Source organism: Pagrus major, chromosome 17 (assembly GCF_040436345.1).
Source record: "Pagrus major chromosome 17, Pma_NU_1.0".
NCBI lineage: Eukaryota > Metazoa > Chordata > Actinopteri > Spariformes > Sparidae > Pagrus > Pagrus major.
This window is the reverse complement of record NC_133231.1, coordinates 6,548,236-6,570,570: the sequence shown is the minus strand read 5'-3', so window position 1 is coordinate 6,570,570 and position 22,335 is coordinate 6,548,236. Positions and strand designations below refer to the sequence as shown.

General features: G+C 41.2%; 1 protein-coding gene across 1 annotated transcript; it reads left to right on the top strand.

The window, feature by feature from the left end:
* The first annotated feature begins 3,339 nt into the window (after positions 1 to 3,339).
* fbxl4 (F-box and leucine-rich repeat protein 4) lies at positions 3,340 to 20,858 on the top strand. The gene is made up of 9 exons (XM_073485748.1): positions 3,340 to 3,425; positions 5,605 to 6,218; positions 8,201 to 8,531; positions 10,037 to 10,281; positions 10,550 to 10,763; positions 13,193 to 13,264; positions 15,261 to 15,385; positions 15,736 to 15,923; positions 16,535 to 20,858. The coding sequence occupies exons 2-9, from the start codon at positions 5,722 to 5,724 to the stop codon at positions 16,696 to 16,698; spliced, it is 1,836 nt and encodes a 611-aa protein (XP_073341849.1). The 5' UTR covers positions 3,340 to 3,425; positions 5,605 to 5,721; the 3' UTR covers positions 16,699 to 20,858.
* Positions 20,859 to 22,335: the final 1,477 nt, after the last annotated feature.

The window sequence follows — 22,335 nt, the reverse complement described above, 5'->3', positions numbered from 1 at the left end:
TTTACAGCAAAGGGTGCCAATACCAGTGACACAGCAAGCTTTAAGTTTTTCTATTTTTTCCTCCCATTGTTAATTGTTTTATATTGTTGTTTATCATTTGCTCTTTTGTATCAAACACGAGTTCTCTATAGAAAAAAAATGTTTCACTTGATTCATTTTTTTCAGAAAATATTCCACATTATGTACTTAAACTTCATGGGTGCCAATAATGGTGAGCAGGACTGTATGTATGCAAAGACATATTCTGAATTAGCATGCTAACCAGCTAGCCCCAACCCATCCGGTCTAAAGTTCCTTTGCTAGTGGTGTAAACACCAACACTCCTGTGCTGTCTGCACAGCTAACTGAGCTAACTAGCTAACAGCAGCTGCAGTTAGCAGGAGTATGAATTGAGAGTATGAATTCGACAGGTGGTCAATTCTTACATACTGCACATACATAGTGTAATGAAGCATGAGAGGTGTTAAGATGATGTTTATAAAAAGCCTGAAAGCTTAAGCTTAAATGTCACCTGAACAAAGAAGAAATACTTATAAAACAATATAATAATAATCTGTGATTCCAGTGACCTAACAATGAGAATCTCTCTGCCGACTTCACACACTCTTCAACCTGAACACTCTGTTTATTTGTGTCTGGAGAATCGGCTGTGTTGAGTACTCTCCAGTGAAACATCTTTGTGAAAGTCTTGTTGTCGCACTGACCTGTTCTGTGATTTGATATACAGCAAAAAACTATCCATGGATTTTATAGACGGAAGCAGAGGCATCTACAGACCCATCAGGGTATGTGAGAGTGTTGTTTTAACTGGAGTTAAAGAGATGTAAACATGGTCATACGGACTGATAACAAATTAATGAACAACATTGTCTTATCAACATCACAGGTATTGTTTGACACACCGATATATGAGCAGGCTCTGCAGATCTGCTGGCAGATCGGATCCTGTAAGTATCAGGTAAGACCCACGATAGTTTTCGTGTCAAGCAGGAACATTCTCATACATTGTGTCTTGAAATTTAACATAAAGCCATGTGATCTTTTGTATGTTGTTTAGATCGCACTGATGACTGAACTTTTGAGGCTTCAGCAGAAAAAACAGCTCCCATCTGAGGTGACCGCTGAAGATATGAATGAGCTGCTGGTGGAGGAGAGCAAAAGCACACTCAGAGTGAGGTGATTCATTGGCACACACGCGCACACAGGCTAGGCACTACACCTGAGCTCATCTCTGCTCACGTCACACCAAGATGTCAGTAATGAGGGAGAGAGGAACAGTGAAGATGATGCTTGTGGTTTCTTTCTGTTTGAAGGCTCTGGGAGTCGGCACTGGAGGACTTTGATGACACTGACGCCAAGCCTCTCCTCAGGCTGGTGAGACCACAATCTTGAAAAGACTCAACAGCAGTGTGGAGTCCACTGTTACAATTACATTTGATAGATATGTCAAATGTGCTCATCAGATCTCACTCCTTGTTTCAGGTGTGGGAGGTGAACACCAGCATGAAGATGAGGGACGTTGAGTTTGAAGCCAGAAGGCTGCTCAGCTCACCAGAGGCCCTCCCTCCTCAGTTTCAGTGAGTCAGGTTGGACACAGATTAATGATCTCTGAAGGTACAATGGTTGTGTTGTCTCTGAAGTGTTGAACTTTGAATGACTGTAACCTACAGACTTCCCAAGATCATCAGCCAGGCTCAAAAGTATGCCAGGAGCCTTACCAAGCAGCATCAGGAGGCACCCAGCTCCAAACTGCTCCATCCACGTGAGGTGGTGATGGAGGTGGTTCCCAAAGTCCTGCAGGGCTTCTGGCTGCCTCCTCCAAACATGTCCTTCAACATGCCCTCCCAGCAGCTCAGTAAAATGGCTGTTGGAGTCACAAAAGCAGTGGAGGACCGGGTCTCTACTGCTCTGTCCTCCATGCTCCATCAGGTCACCTTCTCCCGCTCCATCAGAGACTATATGGTCCTGTCTATTCAGGAAAAGGTTCGACAGGGTTACACTCTAGAGGTCCTGGTGAAGAGGCTCAACCGCTTTGAAGCAGAGGTGCTGAACATAATCACTGATGTTGCAGCAGGAGAGATCTGCGTGCTGTTTCACTCTCAGAGTTGCACTAAAGTGTCTGTAAATATGAACACTAAAAAGGACCGCATCCAGCCAGCAGCTGTAGTGGGGCCAGAGGCTAGAACGAGCCCTGCTGAAGATGAGGAGCCTGGTCTGGAGAAGGACACGGAGGAGCCTGGTCTGGGGGGGGACACTGTACCAATCCAACAAACAGTCGTTGCTGTCATTACTTTTCAACCAGTTTCTCTTACCGTCACTGCTAAACCTCCTGTCAGCATCGGCTTACGTAAAACAGAAAGACAGCCAGTCGAGGTGGTTGAATCCTTCAACACAACAACAGGTAGGGATCATTATTCAGGTTGACTTGTGTCCGACCCGTCAGATCGATTCACTCTGTGGCTCACTATTACTTCTGCTCTGATGAGTTCAGGTGGCTGACTGTGCTCCTTTGCTTTTTCAGGGGTCAAACAGGCAGAGATGAGTGGATTCAATCGCTTCTTCAGCTGGCTGCAACAAAACATCTGCTGCTGCTTCCTGTCTGAAGATGACACTGAGATGGAATGAAGCTCTCTTTGTTATAATTGTCAGTTTCAGTTGTTGTAAATAAAGTTAATAAAACTGGATTAACATTAAAACATGATGCAGATATTATTTGTTGCATATATTGTACAACCCTGTACATTGATGGAAAACCACCATGATTTTTATCTGAGAAAATCTATCTATCTATCTATCTATCTATCTATCTATCTATCTATCTATCTATCTATGTGTCTGTCTGTCTGTCCGTCCGCCCGTCCCACCCAATAGGCAAACTACTGTTCCCAGAATGCCTTGCTTTAATTTATGCTGACCGGATGTTGATAAGTTGTTTTCGGAACTTGTGCGGCTTTTAATGCCCCCGCGTTACTCCGTCTAAACCAGACGTTTTAAACTCAACCTACACAGTTACTCATTTTTAACGAAATTGTCACACGGACATGATATACTTTCTTTTATGTCTTAATTCTTTGAAAATTAAGCGACGCTAACTCAGCCGGTCAGTGCGGCAGCAATGGGCACATAACAGGTCTGCATAATTTATCGCTATTATCATCAACTGAAGTTACATTTGCCAAAAATGCCCTTTGTTGTTTAAACATAACGTCTCAAAAACTCGATACTATCCAAAGCTTCAGTAGTCCCCGCTTTATGTTAAAGATCATACGGTTGGTTACAGCGTGCACTCAATTAGTTCTGTGTTGTCCGACTGTCCGGGAAGGCATCACACGGTAGACGGCAGGAATGTGGTTTGCTGGTTAAAATATCCTAACGGGAAGAAGAGGACTGCTCCTGATGAATGGATATATCGATCCACGTTTACAGTAAACTTTAAACATTTTGTCCCGTCCTCTTCGATTGCTCTGTTCTGCAAAGCTAGCTACGGAAGCTAACAGTTGTGTTTTGACAGCTCAGCTTGTCTGTAGGCTAGGAAGCTAACGTGTGCTAGGTAACATCAACAACATAAGCTGGGAGAGGCAGTTCACCGTTTCTGGCTAATGTTAGCTACTTCACCAATGGTCATTTTAGTGTTTGTGCTGAACTAACGTTAAGATCTTTAGAAAGCAGCCGGTGGTAGCTAGCTTAAGGTTAACTATACTCACGGTAAAGTGAAATTAGCCAAGGTTTGGGACAACATAACCTAGTTAACCAAGCTGCATTTACTCACTTTAGCTTAGTGGTCTCGGCACACAGGAAGACACAGAAGAGTGGACATTTTACAAGACAGACTTAATGATAAACAGTAACGTTATTGCCATTCATTAGTAGTATTGATAAAGCGAGCTGAGTACTGACTAGCTCGAATGGCTACGTGCTGTTTTTCCCGTAAGCGTAACATTAGAGCTTATGTTTAATATAAATACCTATAAAACACTTATACTAAAGCTTTGCCAGCATTTATATACATTAATGTACAAACCTGGATACAACTGTCCTCTAGTGTTGACCCAGTATTCAGAAGACCTGTCAATCAGTTTGGGTGTACTACCAGTGGTCCCAGTCCTGTTTTGAATATTGACTGTACCTGTGTTTACTTTGAATAGCAAGTTTATTGAAGGTCTTCTAAATGTGCATCGCTAACTGCAACCTACACCTTAAATTTAAAGTGGGAATAACTGGGGCACTTTAACAAGTTTAACTGAAAAAATGCTTAAAACATAACCGGGTTGTCAGATCCCACACCTTCAGGTTCCTTGTACCCTGCAAGTTTTTTTTCCTAACAGTCCCGTAACAGTTTATGAGCCACTGTTGGTTTGTGTGTTCCCTGCACCATGTATAGTATGAGGTAGCTGTAAGAGTCCAAAAAACCTGCAGGAAACCCGCCATTGAGGAATGCAGGAAGTACTCAGACTATAGCTTTTTGATGGTTTGGGGTGATAAACACGCATTTTTTGACTTTTCCAGTTTGACCTGATAAACACGCTCCCATGTTGTTTAAAGCAGATGTCGCTGCCTGCCTGTTGTTATCACGAGGACTGGTCAAACAGTGGTTCTAGGCTACCTTTGACGATAAGGTAGCTGTGGCAACTGTAGATAGGCAGTGTCACCATGTATCACATTAATGTCAAGTGTTTGCTGTAAGACAGTAGGACTTATAGTAGGACGTCATCTTTCTGTCGATAGGTTTTGAAAGCTAACCCTCCCATCATTTAGTCCTGCCACAAATCTCCATTAGCTTTTGTCTTCTGAAAGTATTAAATTAAGATTAAGATTGTCTTTATTTATCCCAAGACGGGGAAATTCACATGTTACAACAGCTCGAGGTGCAACAGTACAAGTAAGACTCAGAAAAATATGCATAGAAATATTAATATTAAATCAGTTTATTACTGTAAGCTCTCACAATATGCAAGCTTTCATTTATGTTCAGCTAAAAATGTAGTGGACACAAGTTTCTAGCTTAAATCTATTTTGTGCAATAGATAGGTATAAGCATTCAGAATTTTCTAGTTGCTATCAGGACTAGGGATCGACCGATTATCCACCTGGCTGATTGTATAAAATATTCTACTGTTTTTTTGATTATCAGAATAGGTGTTTTTTTGTCCAATTGCTGATAAAATAAATGAATTTCAGAATCTGCAAAGTCACAAGTAACTGAAGTGTTCAAGTAAATAAAGTGGAGTAAAAAAGAACAAAATTTGACTCTAAAATGTTGTGGAGTGAAGGTAAAATGCAGCAGAAAATGGAAATACTCAAGTAAAGTACCTCAAAAATGTAATTAAGCACATTGCTTGGGTAAATTGTATCTATTTACATTGTATTGTCGGATATTCTGAATTTTGAAACCAACATTTAAATTTTCACAAACGTATTTTGTTTTGGTTCCAAATGTCTGTTATCGGTATCCTTGACAACTAATAATCATTACTGTAATCAGCCCTGACAAAATCATATCGGTCGATCCCTTATCAGGACCAAGCAGGAATTGTACTCTGCGGTGCCTCAGACCTGCCTTACTGTTCTCACTTGTGTCCCTGTTTGTCTCTGCCTAACCCACAGGTCATGCATGCAGCCGGGCCTCTAGCCTGCGCTTTGTACACCCCCAGCCCTGAGGCAGTGTGCTTCCAGTAGGTGGAGGCTCTTCCTCCATAGCCTCCGTTTCTCCCCACTGCCCCCATGTTAACCCTCTTGAGCATGTTTTACTATATCTGTCTGCGGCGACGCTCCAGGAGTGGGACTCGAGGCGAGGCTCTGACCAGTCGGCGGGCCGTGGAGTCCGGTCAGCGGGCAGTGTTGCCGGTCAGTGTGGAGGTGGAGCAGTATGCCAAGGAGGTCCTGGACTTCAGTTCCCACTATGGCAGTGAGAATAGCATGTCCTACACCATGTGGAACCTGGCCGGGGTACCCAACGTCTACCCCAGCTCAGGGGACTTCACTCAGACGGCTGTGTTCAGAGCTTACGGAACATGGTGGGAACAATGTGCCAGTGCTCCACCACCTTTCCGCCGCACCCCCAAAGGCTTCCACAGCCAGGATTATATTGAGCTGGGCTTCGAGGAGCCTGTCTACCCTACAGGAGTGGATGTGCTTGAGACCTATTACCCTGGAGCCATCGTCCAGATTCTGGCCTGCTCTCACAACCCCTTCTCCCAGAACCCACCTACTGATGTCAGGTAAAGACGATCATCGGTCTTTAAAAACCATCATCATTCTTTCTCACTGCTCTACTCGAATGTTGAGCTAATCAGTACTACCAAGAAAACAATGCGATACCAGCAGGTACACACAATTTTGAAGTAGAAGCCAGTTTTGGGAATAAACCCTGGAGACAGTACAGCCGTTATTTGAATTACTCTGTGTTTATTACTTGCATTATTATGCCCTTACAAATTGATGCCAGGTATTTGTATTCTCAAATTGGCTTCCTGTATTGTTGTCTTTTGTTTGCATTACACATCATTAAAAAAGTGCTCTATAATTAATTTTTATATGACTGCTGTAGATTGTTTCAACTCCCACTATGTTCTAGCAGAGCAGCGCTCAGGTTTCTCCTTACGAACAAACCAAAAGGTGCAAATGTAAGCCTGCAGTTGTAATGATAATGAAAACTGTAAGCAAGGTAGTTTTTGATGAGTTGGTCGTCAATAAATTTGTTTTTGGAAGACACCATTAGTGAAACTGGGTGTCAGAGACCTCTTTAATTGGCACAAGTAAAATTATGCAAAAAGAAAACATATCAGTCCTGGCTAACTGAAATTGAAAGATAGTAAAAGAGGAAAGCCACAGCAGATGAAAAGATATGAATACCTGGAAGGTGAACACCATTCAGTGTGAGAGTAGTATTTGATTGACAAATGGACTGATATGAATTTGCCTTCTGAGGAAAAAAGTAGTGGGAATGTGCTCAGTCAGAAGATGGTTGCTTTTATGCAACCAACCAGATCAAATCAGTATTGGCTGTGAACCAAAGCTGAAGTTCAGATGTAAGCGGGGCCAACTATGTTTACCCTGGCAGAGCCACTCTCTGTAACAAGCCCTGAGGTGCACATTCTTGCACAGCACTGAAATGACACTGCGAGCCAAACCCCAATTTGTTCCAATTTGTAATTTGTGCAATTATGCCATATTTTTGTATTCCAGAGAGGATAACACACTTAATCAGTTACTAATATATTGGATTTTTAGCCAGATTTTTTGTGGGCACAGCTGTTAATTGTAAAAAAATATATATATTTTTATATATTTTTGGGCATGTACTTAATTAATTGTCAGTAAATTCACCACTTTGTTTTCATACAGCACGCAATAGTAAATGGATGGTCATATCAGTATAATGAACTACTGGTGTGATATATATAAAACGAAAGATGTAAAACTTACCTGCAGTTTGAACATTTCTCTGTTTGGCTTGTGTTTGTAGCACCTTAATAGTCTGTATGTAAAGCATCCAAGGTCATCATCCTCTATAGCAATTCATTTTTAAATGTGATTGGCTGGTCTGCTGTCAGCAGAGAGAGCCTCTTCAAACAAAGCTTCATCGTTACGCTCTTTGTCTCCTTAACAGTACCAAGAGAGTATGGATTTTAACCAGTGTCAAAATAAATATACTGTGCGACCTTTACCAGTTGAAAAAACATGTCAAATCCAGTGTATTATAACCCTAAATTATAATTACACTGTAATAATAATATAACTAGTATCATCTGTAAGTCGGCAGTGTAGACAGCAGGAAGGCGCTACACTGCTGTCCTTCATGAGTAAAGTTGTTTTTTGTCAAAACAGCACTCTGTGAAGTCATGAATGAGGCATTGTGTTTTTCAAAACCAAGGCTTTTTTTCCACAAAAGTCATTGTGTGTTGGATTCAGTGCATGAGGCGCACAAAACAAACTTAGGAACACTGAGCCAGCAGCTGAAGATATGAGATGAGAGTCAGGGTATGCAATCCTGATATATATTAAATACTGCCATGTGTTAAAAAGCTATTTAAGCTATATAAAGCACTGTAGTGCCATTGTTTAGTATATAAATAACTTTACATGCAGTGTGCATAAAATTAGGTTAGTAGTGTTATGGGACTACTTCCAGGGGTAAAAAGGAAATTCCACTTGTTACGGCTTTACAGTACAACTCTTGCCTACGCTTTCTTGCGTCCAGGTGGGAGGTGCTGTGGTCAGGGGAGCCCACCAAGGTGCTGACACCCCAGGCACGCCAGTTTTCCCCGACCATCAAGCATATCAACTTCCCCACAAACTTGCTGCGTCTGGAGGTCAACAGCTCTCTGCTGGACTACTACACGGAGCTGGACGCTGTTATCCTCCGTGGGGTAAAAGAGAGGCCCATGTTGGCGCTCTATAAGATGCCTGTCATCGACATCAATGACCTGAGTGACAGCGAGGAGGAGCTGTCTGATGTGGGAGGTCCATTCAGACCAGGAGGAGGACATCAGAGGACAGGCAATGGCTACTTTGACAAACTGCCTTATGAGGTGACTATAGACCTTAACCATGTGTACACTGAGTCACTCAGGCCTGAGTCTAAGAACAGAAATACACCAGGAAAACTAAATTTAGTTTGGGCTTTTCAGATGTGAGTCTGTTACTCCTGGTAGGGATAGAAATGCTATGCTAAAAATGCAAATTTTCTGGATATTTCAAATATATATATATATATATATATATATATATATATATATATATATATATATATATATATATATATATATATATATATTATTATTATTATTATTATTATTATTATTATTATTATTATTATATTTAATGTATTTTGACAAATATGGAGCTCCCACCATTCTGCTGGTACCCAAATTATTACTAGTGGATGCCATTAAAGGTGCCCTGTGGAGTTTTCTTGTTAAATAAAAGTAACGTTTATGTTCAGCGTTTCTCACCAAACCTCTCTCCTGAGCTTTAATAAACTTTTCTTTTGCTTTTCCTTCCTTGTAAATCATTTTTTAAAGCCAATTTATTTTTCAAAATAGACATAGGTCATTTAAAGTGCTTGAATTAATATATTTTGTGCAAGAGTAGCATTTGAAATTGGTCTTTTTCAGAGTAGTGCATTTTCAGTTGCGTGTTAACAAGATACTATTTTGTTGCGCTCCCCCACACCTGTGCAACACCACTGTCATAAATAAAAATCTTAGGTCTGTAACAATTTGCCAGCCGTAATGTAGGTGCTAACTACTATAACTACTACTACTATAATCAGAGTCATTTGGTGACTTTTGAGGATGATCATAACTCGCAACAAGCTCTAAGGTCGTTAGTGAAGCTAGTCCTAAAATCATTACATGTACCTCTGACTGTGTAGGTATGCTGTATATCCAAATATTCCACACAAACATATAAACGTTGTGGCTTGGACCCATCCTGACACTTGAACTTGTGCGCACTCACGGACACAGTCATTTTCATGCCATGCAGACGTATCATGTTGTCTGAGGCAAGTTTCAAAACACCGGCAGTACTCTTGATATTCTTTCTCTTATCTTCTCTCCAAACCGCTGCCATTAACAGCAGTCTGCACAACCGCTGTGTGTTTGTTTCAGAAACACAATATAGCTATTATCTGTCAGCTGATACCCGCCTGAACAACGTGTATTGTTAATTCACTGCAACACACAAAGTCGCACGAGCACAGTCATTCTTTCTCTTTGAGAGGCACACGAACACAGTTACAAAACAAGCCGGCTCACCTCGCCACTGATCCTGCTATCAGTGCTTTGTGTCCCAGATAACCACTATTTAGATCTGCCTGACAGTGGAGACGCAATTAACATTCTCTCCTCTGTTATTCTCTGTTGTCTACTAGGTTTTGCTACACTTAAATGTTCTGTGTCCTCCTACCAGACAAAACAGCCTTATGTTTTAACTGTCCCCTTACTGTTTGTTCCCTTTCTCCCCCTCCACCCTTCTTTTCTCCTTTCTCCTCTCTCCTCTCCTAACCCCTCTCCCCATCGTCCATCCATAGCTCATCCAGCTGATCCTGAGCCACCTGACCCTGCCAGACCTCAGCCGTCTGGCCCAGAGCTGTAAGCTGCTGCACCAGCACTGCTGCGACCCGCTGCAGTACACCCAGCTGAGTCTGCAGCCCTACTGGGGCCGGCTGAGTGACGCCTCCCTGGGACACCTGCAGAGCCGTTGCACTCTCCTCCAGAGGCTCAACCTGTCCTGGACCGGCAACCGCGGGGCTCTCACCCTGACCGGCTTCAGCAGGTCAGACTGTCAGCGGGCCACAAGTGTTAAGAAACAGGGAGATGACCTTGACAATTAGTAATTACTCCTAAGCACAAGCATTTGTTTTGAGAGAGGGAAACTTTTTCAGTAATTCATGACACGGAGACAATAGGAGAACATGTAAAAGGGCGTTATCCTTGTTGGTTAAAATAGGGACAGGTGGACAGGAAGGTTGCTGATACTGGATGAATGTACTCCTCTCTACTTCCACTCATGCCTCTGGTTGTCCATCCATTCCTTCCTTCAGCTTCATGAAGGCCTGTGGTCTCAGCCTGGTCTGCCTGGAGCTGTCGTGCTGCCACTTCCTGAATGAGGCCTGTCTCGAGGTTGTCTCTCAGACTTGTCCGGGGCTGCAGGAGCTCAACCTGTCCTCCTGCGACCGCCTCAACCCGCAGGCCTTTACACACATCTCCAAACTAACACGCCTCCGCAGGCTAGTGCTCTACCGTACCAAGATAGAGGTAGGCACGGTCAATGGTGTATCTGGGAAACCAGTCCTGTCCAATAACAGGTTAATGATATGTTTGTATCCTAAATGGTTGGCCTTGCTGTTTGTAATATTGGAACATACAGGCTGCTTAGTTACATATAAGACATGCAAAGCTATATTTCTCATCTTTTATTTGCGAGTGTTCTTAAATCTGGAGGAGATATCATGATAGGTAATTAAATTGTAGTAGGGGTCTGTAAATTTTGAAGGATTAAAACTTAGGGTTATGGAAGATTTCCTAGTTATTTAACTGTTGGAATATAATGGAATAATGACATATAATTGATAGAGGGTAAAGGTCAAGAAATACATATTGATACAGCAGAATATATACAAGTGGTCTTCTCCGTTGTCATAGATGTTCAAACTTTACATTATTCTAAGCATTTGTAAGACGACAAATGCGACTCCAAGTTGGTTTATAAATGTAGACTAGCTTCACAGTTCATCTTTGAGCTTAGAGCTGACTTTCGGGCAGCAACCAACAATTCTTTTTTCATTGGCGATTAATCTGTCATTTATTTCTTGGATTAATCAATAAGTTGTCTGGTCCATACATTTTTGGAAAATGGTGAAAAATGTCTATCAGTGTTCCCCAAAGCCGCAGATGATGTCCTCATCAGTGTTGATTTTGGCACTTCCTGTCGTTGTGTCACCACTGCCTGCTGTCGTACAGATCTTGATCCTACTAGCTTGGGCATTTGATTTGAAAGCAAGACAAAGAAAGACACAACATATTTTTTTATACTATTAATAACTTAATATGTTGATGGTGAAACAAAGTTAACTCTGTTTTAGTAACATTACCATTCGTACATGTAAACCTACAGCTGACAGATCAGGTCGCTCTGTAACAGAATATTTTTGGAGCTAAAGCAAAAGTTAGTCTAGTAATGTCATGTCTTCATATAATAAACTAACAGCAAGATATAGCTCGGTAGCCAGGCCAAATGTTACGCTATAGTAGTTGTTCTGTTGCCATCTGGCAATACAGAAGTATCCACTGTTGTACCTCCAGACTAAAGAGCAGCCTCTTTCCTCGGGCTGTTAGACCGCTCAATTCATCTTCAGCACAATTATATTTTAATTTTTGGAAGCCCATCCATTGGCAGGCATTAAGAATAACTGCATAGAAACAGCCAGTCTTGTTGATGATGGTCTCGTCTATGTAGGTCATATCGAGGAAACAAGATTAAATTGAAAATTTCACAACCAGTTAAAAGAAGATAAAATACAAACAGAGAAGAAATGTTTTATTTCTTCTTTTATATCATCCTTCTTTCATCTTTCATCACCCTTCCGGTTTATTTTGTGACTCCTTAAGGGGAAAATGAATGTATAGTAAACTCTTACTTCAATTTAATAAAACTTTGAGAATTGCTGCCATAATGTAGGTCTAATGATCTCCACAGGCTGCTTAGCAGTAGTTCACTCTGTGTTGTTGTCTTTTAAGATGAACTGAGTCAACTCTGTGCCCAGGAGGCTCTAAAAGACACGGACTGCCTCAGGTTCAGGCCTGTCTGCCGTGTAAAACCACTGTCTTGTGTTTTGGTGTTGCTCCTCTGTGTTTCTCCAGAGTTTGTCATGTTTCAGAGCAGCACTGTGGGCAGCAGGCAGTGTAGAGTTTCTGCGGTGGAGCCAGGCAGCATGCTGCAGGTTGTTTATACTCGGGCAGACAGAGCGAGCTGTGTGTCTGTTTGAGGCCCTGACATCTCAGCTGTCATTACCCTGTCACTGCTCTAATTAAATGGCTAGCTCGCCGGAGGGAGGCGTTTATAAAGATGCCAGCTACAGACTCGAGCAAACACACACATTCACACAAAAGGCTTTCACTTTCATGTCTCACACTTTCTCCTGCCACTGAGGTACATGTGTTGGCAGTTGCAGTGTTGGATTCCCATATCTCTATCCAAGCTGCAGTGCCACTGGAGAGGCGTCTGTCCTCACTGTGCTCCACTCCGTGAGGAGACGTAAAAACTATCTGTTGTGCCATATTAAATTCTCTTAAATACAACCAGTGTTACCTGAGTGAGCCAGCAGACTGGAAACCACTTAGGAGGAACTGTGGATGACATGCCTGGACATGTTACTGTTACTTAAACATACAGTATATTGTTATTTTAATGTATACGTTTTAGATTTATACTCAGATATGATGAAAGGGCTTTAGTTTGTTGTTGAAATGTGGCTCCCACACAACATTTATTTAAGTGTTTGTTTGTGTGTTGTCCTCCCATTATTTCCTGACTTTTTATTGATCTCACTTTCAAGCTGTTGGTGTTTACTTATTACCGTGGTGCCAAACTGACAAGGATTAGATTTTTGAAAAACATAATAAGGGTAAATAAAATTACAACCACGACTTTTCTCTCTTTGTCTTTCTCCTTGTTGTCTCTGCAGCAAACGGCTATTCTGAGCATCCTGACTTTCTGCATAGAGCTGAGACACCTCAACCTAGGAAGCTGTGTGAGGGTGAGAAGAACACACACACACACACACACACACACACAGAGGATGAAGTCCAAATAAAGCACAATCTGTTAAACAACCTTCCATGTGTCCTTGTTGAATAGCAGCTTGTCCAAAAGATGGCAGAGGCATCAGTAGTGTAACAGTAATAGAGCTGCTAACAATAAACTGGTCGGGTGTAAAACAGACGAAGCCAGTGATAATAAACTGAACAAAATTTAAGTCAATACTTAATTGTCCACGCTTGGCTAAATATTTATTGTCAGCCTCATCACTTCACAACACAGCAAAAACATTAGTGAACTATAACAAAAATACTAACACAGTACAAACACAAACTGGGACAATTTCTCACTTTACAGAAATGATGAAGCTAATTGGGTCTTTAGTTTCTTAATAAACAAATGTGCTGCCATAAGTTTCTTTTTTTACATATGCTTAAAGGACTGATTTGCTCTTTCTTTTTCTGGAAGAAGCAAGAAAGCAGGAGGGGGAAAGAGAGGGAGAGAAAGAAATAGAGTGCGAAGGAAAAAACACTGCCCTTCACCTGTTGTGTGTATTCTCTTCATGTCTGTGACACATTCACACATTAGAAATGTATTGAAACGCTGGGTCTGATGTGACGCTCTACAGGTTGTTTCCAGGCTGATTTTTGCCAAGAACCGTGCACGTGTATCAGTAAAAATAGGCAAGACACAGCCTCGCTTGACACGCAGGTGAGAAGCACGGCTCACGCATACAGTGTGGCCAGCCATGTAGGGGTTTTGTTGCTGTTATACAGAGCCAGACTAGCTGATTACAGTCTTTATGCTGAGCTACACTGTCTTGTCTGTAGCATTGACAGATATTAGAGTAGTATTATTCATCATACTGTCTACCAGAAAAGTAATGTAAGAAAAAATATCAAACTATTCCTTTAATGATGTTTTGCTCAATGAATATGTCCGCAATGGTGTCACAATTATGTTGACTTAAAATACAGTATTTATTTACATCATTAACTAATTAGATCACAATTGAGACATTTAAGGAAACGTGGGATGGTGACAGTGCCTCTTAGTATTTCTTTCTAAAATATACTTTACTATATTATACATACATATTTTCCACATTCACTGACAAATTGATGGACATTTGATTGGAAATTATGATGCAAGAAGTGAGAAACGGTGCAAGAAAATTCAAAATTTTAGTGCAGTTTCCTCTTGTGCTCATTCTAAGGCATATGTGTCCTCATTGGTAACAAAATATATAATGACAGCAACCCTTTGGCAAAAGGTTTAATATCCTTCCACTGCTAACTCAAAGAAATGTTGTGTAGGCTATCATTTCTATGGGTAAGGTGCCGGCACTGGCTGTGCGGTTGTTAAATTGCATTTCTTTGCTTTCATCTTTGGATGAAAGGATGAAATATGGCCAACATTACCTGAGACGAAAGAACAATGTGAGCTTCACAAACACAAATCAGTTCTTGAAAGACTATTTCATTTATTTTCTTGTGAAGTTGTTCTCTCTTAGTGCTTTGTTCTCTCTCAAGGAAGTCAGGTTATGTCCCTCAAACCAGCCAATACAGCTAATCAGCTTTTTATTATCGCTACATTTCAAGTTTGCTCAAAATACACAAGCTACCGACTCACTCATTATTTCATTCCTTCTCACAATATCATTCTCTCAGTCCTGTATGACATCCTTAAGGCACATTTTTATATTCTATGACTGTATGCAGCACAGGAAGGATATCTCAGTGTATCTACTCAAGCTGAAGCAAAAATCACAGAATCACTGTCTAATGTTGCTTACAGAAATGGTACCCATTTGCAAATCATATCCTCTAAAATCAAGTGCAGCATTTGATTAGGCTGCTGTAGAGTTTCATATCTTGAGGTTCCATTTTAAAGCTGATGTGGACCCTCTAAAGGCCCTCCATAAAGCCTCAAACACACTGCAGACACTGGAGGAAGTTTAAACAGATGTTAACAGCTGCCTGTCTCTCCTGCAGATTGAGGACTACGACGTGGTGGCCAGTATGCTGGCTGCTCGCTGTCGCTCACTCTGCTCACTGGACCTGTGGCGCTGCAGGAACTTGACTGATCGAGGACTGGCCGAGCTCGTCTCTGGCTGCAGGTTAGTTATACCAGGGGGTTTGGTGATGTAAGAAAAAGTTTTTTACTTGTCCTCACTGAGGAACTAGGTCATTTTTCCATCTGTTTGTTTGTCTTGCTGGACAAACTTCCTCCGTTATGCTTTAAAGCAATCTTGCAGATGAGATGCCTCACCACGGAATACAGTTTTTAAAAGGCAACACATATATCATTAAGCCCCATTTATTTATATTGCAGCGTTACATGCATTTTGCACATTCTGAACCCAAACTATTCAGTCTTGTAGCTGCACAGAGCCAAAACAGAGTGCATCTGTTTTCAGTGAATGTCTGAGTCACCTCCATGCTCTCCTGCATGCTCTGTGGTTTTCAGGATGCTGGAGGAGTTGGACCTGGGCTGGTGTCCCACACTGCAGAGCAGCACCGGGTGTTTCCAGCATCTCGCCCGCAGCCTGCCCCGCTTGCGCAAACTCTTCCTCACCGCCAACCGCACTGTCTGTGACTCAGACATAGAGGAACTGGCCACCGGCTGCCCCTCGTTGCAGCACCTCGACATACTGGGTACGCTCTTGCCACACACATATGTGGATATCTCTTCACAAACACTTGACATGTATTAATTACTTGTATAGAATGGTAATAACCTATTTATTTAGCCACAGCTGTTAATGTGTTTTCCTTGTTCTCTTGTTCCATCATCATATCAATGAATAAGAAGCACGGTTTTTCTTGTTCATTATGCTTTTTTTCAGTTGTTTTTTGCTTTAAAATCCATGTGATACTTTGCCCACTCTCAGTTATAGCCTGTTACATGTTCGTATGAAAATTGCTCATTCATATCACTTGCTGATTATCTGGCCATGAAAAATTAGAGTTGTGTATATTTCTTACTTCTTAATATTAATATGAATCAAATTTTGCACACTAGGCAAAGTTGCAACAGCACCACGCAGCAGTAACCGTTGTGCACAAACACTATAGCTCCAGTTGCACGAGGTGATTGGCTCAGCAGTGCAGTATCATGAAGTTTTAATCAGGCTGGCTGAATGTGTCAATTACGTGGCTATTATCAACATGTCTTGAGCATTTTTTATGACGAGGAACTCCTTGTTCCATCCCTCCATCTTTTACATCGTCATTCTTATCCCTGTTGTGACTTGTCTAATTGGCAGGTACACGGTTGGTGAGTGCGGCCTCACTGAAGAAACTCCTCCAATCCTGTCCAAAACTTCTCCTCCTGGATGTCTCCTTCTGCTCGCAGATAGACATGCGGGTCGTCCAGGAGCTCTCGGGCAGCTTCCCAAATGTGGCCATCAAGAAGAGCTTCACTCAGTGACCGCATGGTCGTCTCGATTTATCATCCACAGTCCAGGGGAAGGGAAGTGCTTGCCAGCAGACACTGCCTCAAAGTCGGGTCAGATGCTGTAGGAGATTGCTGACCTGCCTGGCGTCTGTATGACAGACAAGATCTTCTTTTAGCGGTCAGTAAATGAAGCAGTTGCACTCGGTGAGGAGGTTCTTTGGATTAACTGGCTGAACACAAACGAGTACAGACTCCTAATCACAGGATTATAGAACGTGAGACTTTTTAGTTGTTGTTTTTTTTTTGGACACTTGAAATCAGGGTCGTTGCAGTAAATCTGCTACATCTTCCCAGAATATGAATCATCACGTATGTATTGCCAAGCAACACTAGGCTAAGAAATATGCCTTGGTACTGGATGCAAAACACAAAACAAAACAACATTTGTGAGCAGTCCTGCCTAGAACATCTTGTTTGGACAGAGGAAAGGAACAAAACAAGTATGATTCGTACCCTTTCTGGAAAGTGTGAGAAAAGAAGATTTGGTAATCATATGATCACGTTAGCTGGTAAGAAAATTAAAGATCAGGGCCCTGGTCAGTGCCTTTTCAAAATGTGCAGCAGTCATGGACTGTCTGAAGGCTTATTCTGAAGGCATCTGTCATTATCAAGACAGTTTGATCTCATTGTAAGAAATCATACTTGCTGCTGTGTTTGAAGGTAATAGGAGCTTTAAAGGTGAAAACAAAGGAGGGAACGCAGCCTTATTTAATACAGTGACCTTTGGACAGAGTCAAGTTAAACCGTAATGCAAGTATGCACAAGCTGCTTTGTGTAGCTATAGACTGAGTGCAGAATCAGACACCGGGATTACACACGATCTCATTTTGAACAGAAGGCACCATCAAATGTCCTGCACCTGAGATTCCCTGACGGCGTGTTTTCATCCAAAAAATATGTGAGAACTTGTGAGAAAGCAGACTGGGACGACATTTGTTTTAATTTACACATGCGAAAAACACCCAGAGTATCAAATCGACAACAGACGGACAAACCCAAACCCAAAGATGTACAAATTATAATGATACAAAACCAAGAAAAGCTGCAAGTTTTTATATTGGGGAACCAAAACCAGTGACTGTTTGACATTTTGCTGAATCACTGTGTAAATTTGTGATAAATGTTCTTTCAGTGAACTAATCATTTCAGATCTGATTGTCATTGTCAACCAGACAGGCCTGATCCAACGTGTCCATTTAAAAAAATTGGATTGCATAATATGGAAAGACCTTACAGATGGATATGATCATGATCTGTTAATTTCAAAAAGAGCTTTAACTGAGAGCGTGGCCTCGTAGGTGCCCTCTTAATCTAACATACAGTACGAGACCTACGTTAAGATGTACTCTGTAGATCTGTAGAGAAAAACACCAGATGTAATGTGCCTGGTCTGGGTCAATTTCTGTTTAAATCAAACAGGGTGTGTCATAGTTACATTTTAGGTTGTTTCAGAGACTTTTTGCCAACTTATTCTGCTCGAGTAAAGCAAAAATTCAGATTTTTTAAGTCAACCAGGCAACACTTTGGTTTTCCTTAGTAGTTGTTATGGCAGTGTAATTTTAAAGGAGTAGTTAGTGAGTTTGTGTCCAAAGCTAAATGATGAATTTGCAAGTCACCAGTTTCACATAGTCTTCATGGCGTCGCATGCTTTTCCTGTTGTCATTGGTGTCGAGCTCTCTGTCACTGCTATTAGACTACAGCCACCTACTCACATGCTAACCTGTGGAAGGTCAAGTGAAGTACTGTGGATTAAGTTGAGCATCATATGTTAAAGTGGCACATTGTAAATACTCTATGTGACCTCAGTATTTGTCCTGTAACTCAGGGGTTTTAATATTTCATCTGGTTTTAATTTTTTTTTTACACATACTTAGCTCCAGAAACCAGCACAGCAGGCGTCTTTACAGATCAACACCAGACTGCTACAGATATGAGGTGACCTACTGTCACTGTTGCTCTTAAACAACAAACACATGTGACACTCAGCACTGATAGGAAAAATGATAACTTATTGGGTGTGAAATGTTGCTGTAATTATGATTGTGAGAATATATTGCTGTTCCTGATTATTTAATTTTGTAATATATGAAGCCACAGTTGCAATGTGGCCGAAGTGCTTGAAAAGCACTCTTCTTTTGGGAAAAAAAAACTTGAAGTTTTCTGTTAAGCACATGCTACTAGTCAATATTTGTGCCTTATACTCCTGTTTGAATGTGGTGTGGTGTCCATGTGGTATAGATTGTAGTGAAGTGCTTTGCTTTTTCAACCAAAGTAATACCCAAAAACCTGGTCTTTAATCCAACAGCTATATCTGACCAGTTAATACGCCATATACTGTATATCAGCCATGTTAATTAATATGCAAATATTTAATTTATTTATATTTCCCTGCGTGATAAACATGTTATTTAAACTCATTATCCATATATATATGTTGATATGTTATGCTATACTTTCCCAGAGTCAAATGAGAGGTATCATCTCAATTTAATCTGACTGCATTCAGAAAGTGTGTAGCCGAGCTGACCACAAAGACCGGAAGTATGTCTTTAGCATAGCCCAGCACAACCAGTGGGGACAGAGGGAAGCTGTTAGATAGCTCTGTCAACAGGAGAAAACACATGATTCCCAGCGAGTACATTTATTTACGTGTTTTATTTAGTTTATTGAACTCTTGCTGGAATAAAAAGTGAACTCAAGATATCGTAGTTTTAAAAGCACGTACCTTTATTAGCTGATACTTGAAAACCTGCATGTAGCGTCACAGTAGTCCTGCTCTTGTAGTAGCTCTAAAGGCAGAATGTGCGCAAGACTGAACAACGCTGTGTAAGTGGCTAGCTTGTTTTTCTAAATGTTAGCATGGAATTGATTTTCTTATGAAGCTGTCGTATCTTGAGTATTTTTTCTGGGAATTTAGGAATTTTAATTACTTTATGTTGCTTCAAATACAAAGTACGGCAATTGTTTTTTTTTTTTAGAGTTAATGTCTTTGGATGCCTGCTATTAAGTTAAATCAGTACTGTGGAATATAGTGTTTGGCACCAGAATTAAAGGTCCAGTGTGCAGGATTTAGAGAGAACTACTGGCAGAAATTGAATTTAATATCCAGAATAATATAATATTAATAATTGTGCTTTTATTAGTGTTTAATCACCTGAAACTTAGAAGCCAACAGCGACTCCGGAGAGGACCTTTGGCTTTTTTTTTGTTTGTTTTTTTTTTGCATTTTTAGAGGTCACCATAATTCTCCTACACACTTGAAAGGCCGTTTTATATTCACTTCAGTCTCACCCCGGGATGCCACTTAATACTACACACTGGACCTTTAAGCTATAAGCCATAATGAAGGAAGATGACATTTAAAAAATAGAACAGTTAAATGACCCCTGCTTCCAGTCTTTGTGCTAAGCTAGGCTAAAAACAAGAATCCATCATTGTACTGGATGCCTAGAACTCAAATAAATATAATTTAATTATGGGTTTAAAGGACAAGCCCCAAATGCTGGATGGTCCCATTTAATTGCGTTTATGTGTAAATGTATATATTTTCAGTTTATTTCTGGACTGAGTTGTGTTTTAAACAGTATGGGTGTGGTGATGGCCCTCGTATTTAGCTGATGCCAATATAACTTGACTGACTGCAAATCAGGTGATTGATGAGAAAAAAATGTTTTATTTCAGTTGGTTGACTAGAAGCCAAGAAGTGCATACACCACATTCACTTGGCCTACACTAATCCAGGCATTAATTATTATGTATTTATTTTGAGATAATCACTCTTCCATTGAAAACACTGATAATGTGTAGTGTGTACAGCAATGAATTTCATTGTTTAGGCAGACTATTTAAGACTGAACACGATTCTGAAGCAGTTTAGTTCCTACATTTTTGTTGTTTTAGCTCCCTGCCTTGAGTGTCTGGGATGGCTGTGCTTTTCTGTAATGAATATGCATTCTCCCACTCTGTGTGTGATCAACCTTTGTGCCATTGGTAGGACATGCACTGATGCTCCCTGTGCTGCAGTGTGAACGCCACTGTTGTGTGAAAACACTGTGCCTCTGTCATGATGAAACTGGGTGCTTCACTTTCACCAGATTTGAAATAAAGTGCAGGCTGATACGGCCGGCTCTGTGTCTGTGTGGCTTCTTTTTAATTCCTCCAGCCCCTCTGATCCTGTAAGGACATGGATATTAAAAGAAATGTGACGGTACAACAAAGTGGCTACACTGCCAGAATTAACTTGCTAATATATTCCATTTTTCCTTACTCTTCAGTGAACAGCACACCATCACTGACAAATGAAAATTGTGTCACTGTATCACGCTGAGGCTTTATAAGTAGAGTCGTGTAAGTGTGATTGGGAGAAGAGTAGGGTCGTCTACTGAATCCACAATAACTAGGAAAGCCATTAGTCAGGATGACTGACTGGATAGTAGTGGTGGAATGATCCTTTTTGCCTTAACCCTCTGCCATTTTACAGTCTATTAATACCACAGAGAGAAGTGACATTAGCTTGTCTTCTTAACGGCCTTTTAATGAATTGTTTATGCCTGGTTTAATGATGTATATTGTGGCCCTGTAATGTGCCCTAATGACGGAGAACGAGGCGGCCTCGGCTGAAGTATTAATTTGGACTGCCTCCCCAATGATTACTCCTCAGCCAACAACACCACTGCTGCCGCCTCTGCTGCTCTGCGTGTGAGTGCGGGTACAAACGTGATTCATGGAGGCTTTCCGCTCGGCGCTACGGCTTGATTTCTCGCTGTCACGCTCCTCTATGAGGCTGATATATCCAGGGGGGATCCACAGCAATTAGTTCAGCTTTTTATTTGTCTTTCAAGAACGTACAGACGTAGCTTGATGAATCTGCGATCGGGATTTATGGATGGAGATTTTGTTCCTGAATAATAAGATGTAAACCTGGGAAGGGTTAGGAGGATGGCACAAGGTTGCCCCCTCTATCTCCAAACCACATGAGTGACACCAGAACATACCTTGACAAATATGGCAGCACCCCAGCGGTGCAGTAATAGTGTTCAGTGAGACACATGTCTGCAGAGTGCTGTGGTCCTCAGGCTGGGACTCGACAGGCCTCAGACCCGCCTGAGGGAGGCCTCACCATGATACCCATCATTATGTGGCTTGGTGTTCCTTCTCTAGTTTCTCGGCTTAGACTCTAATAATGAAGACGTCCCTGTCAGTCCTCGCACTGCTGTGTCTAAAGCTTATTATTCTTGTTTTGTTTTTAAGGACGGTGAGAATGTCAGCGCTGACTTTCTCAAATCCGTCTGAATACTTTAATCCATAGGTAGCCGTCTAAAGCAACAGAAATGCATTGTTTCTTTTAGCCGAGTCTAAATCCAGGAGGATAACTGGTTTCATTTGTCCACTTTGTTGTGTACAAGCAGAAATATATGTGATATACCCTGGTGTAGTTACTGTAAATAAGTGACACCACAGTCAAGACCAATCGTAGCCCTGATCTGATGCTAGTGCTGCAGATACAGTGCTGGTGTTTCTCAAACTGAAAAGACAAAGTCTCACACTGAATGTCTTGTGAAACCTGTTTTTTTTTTCTTGTATGGTGAGTCCTTCCATGTCCTTATACTT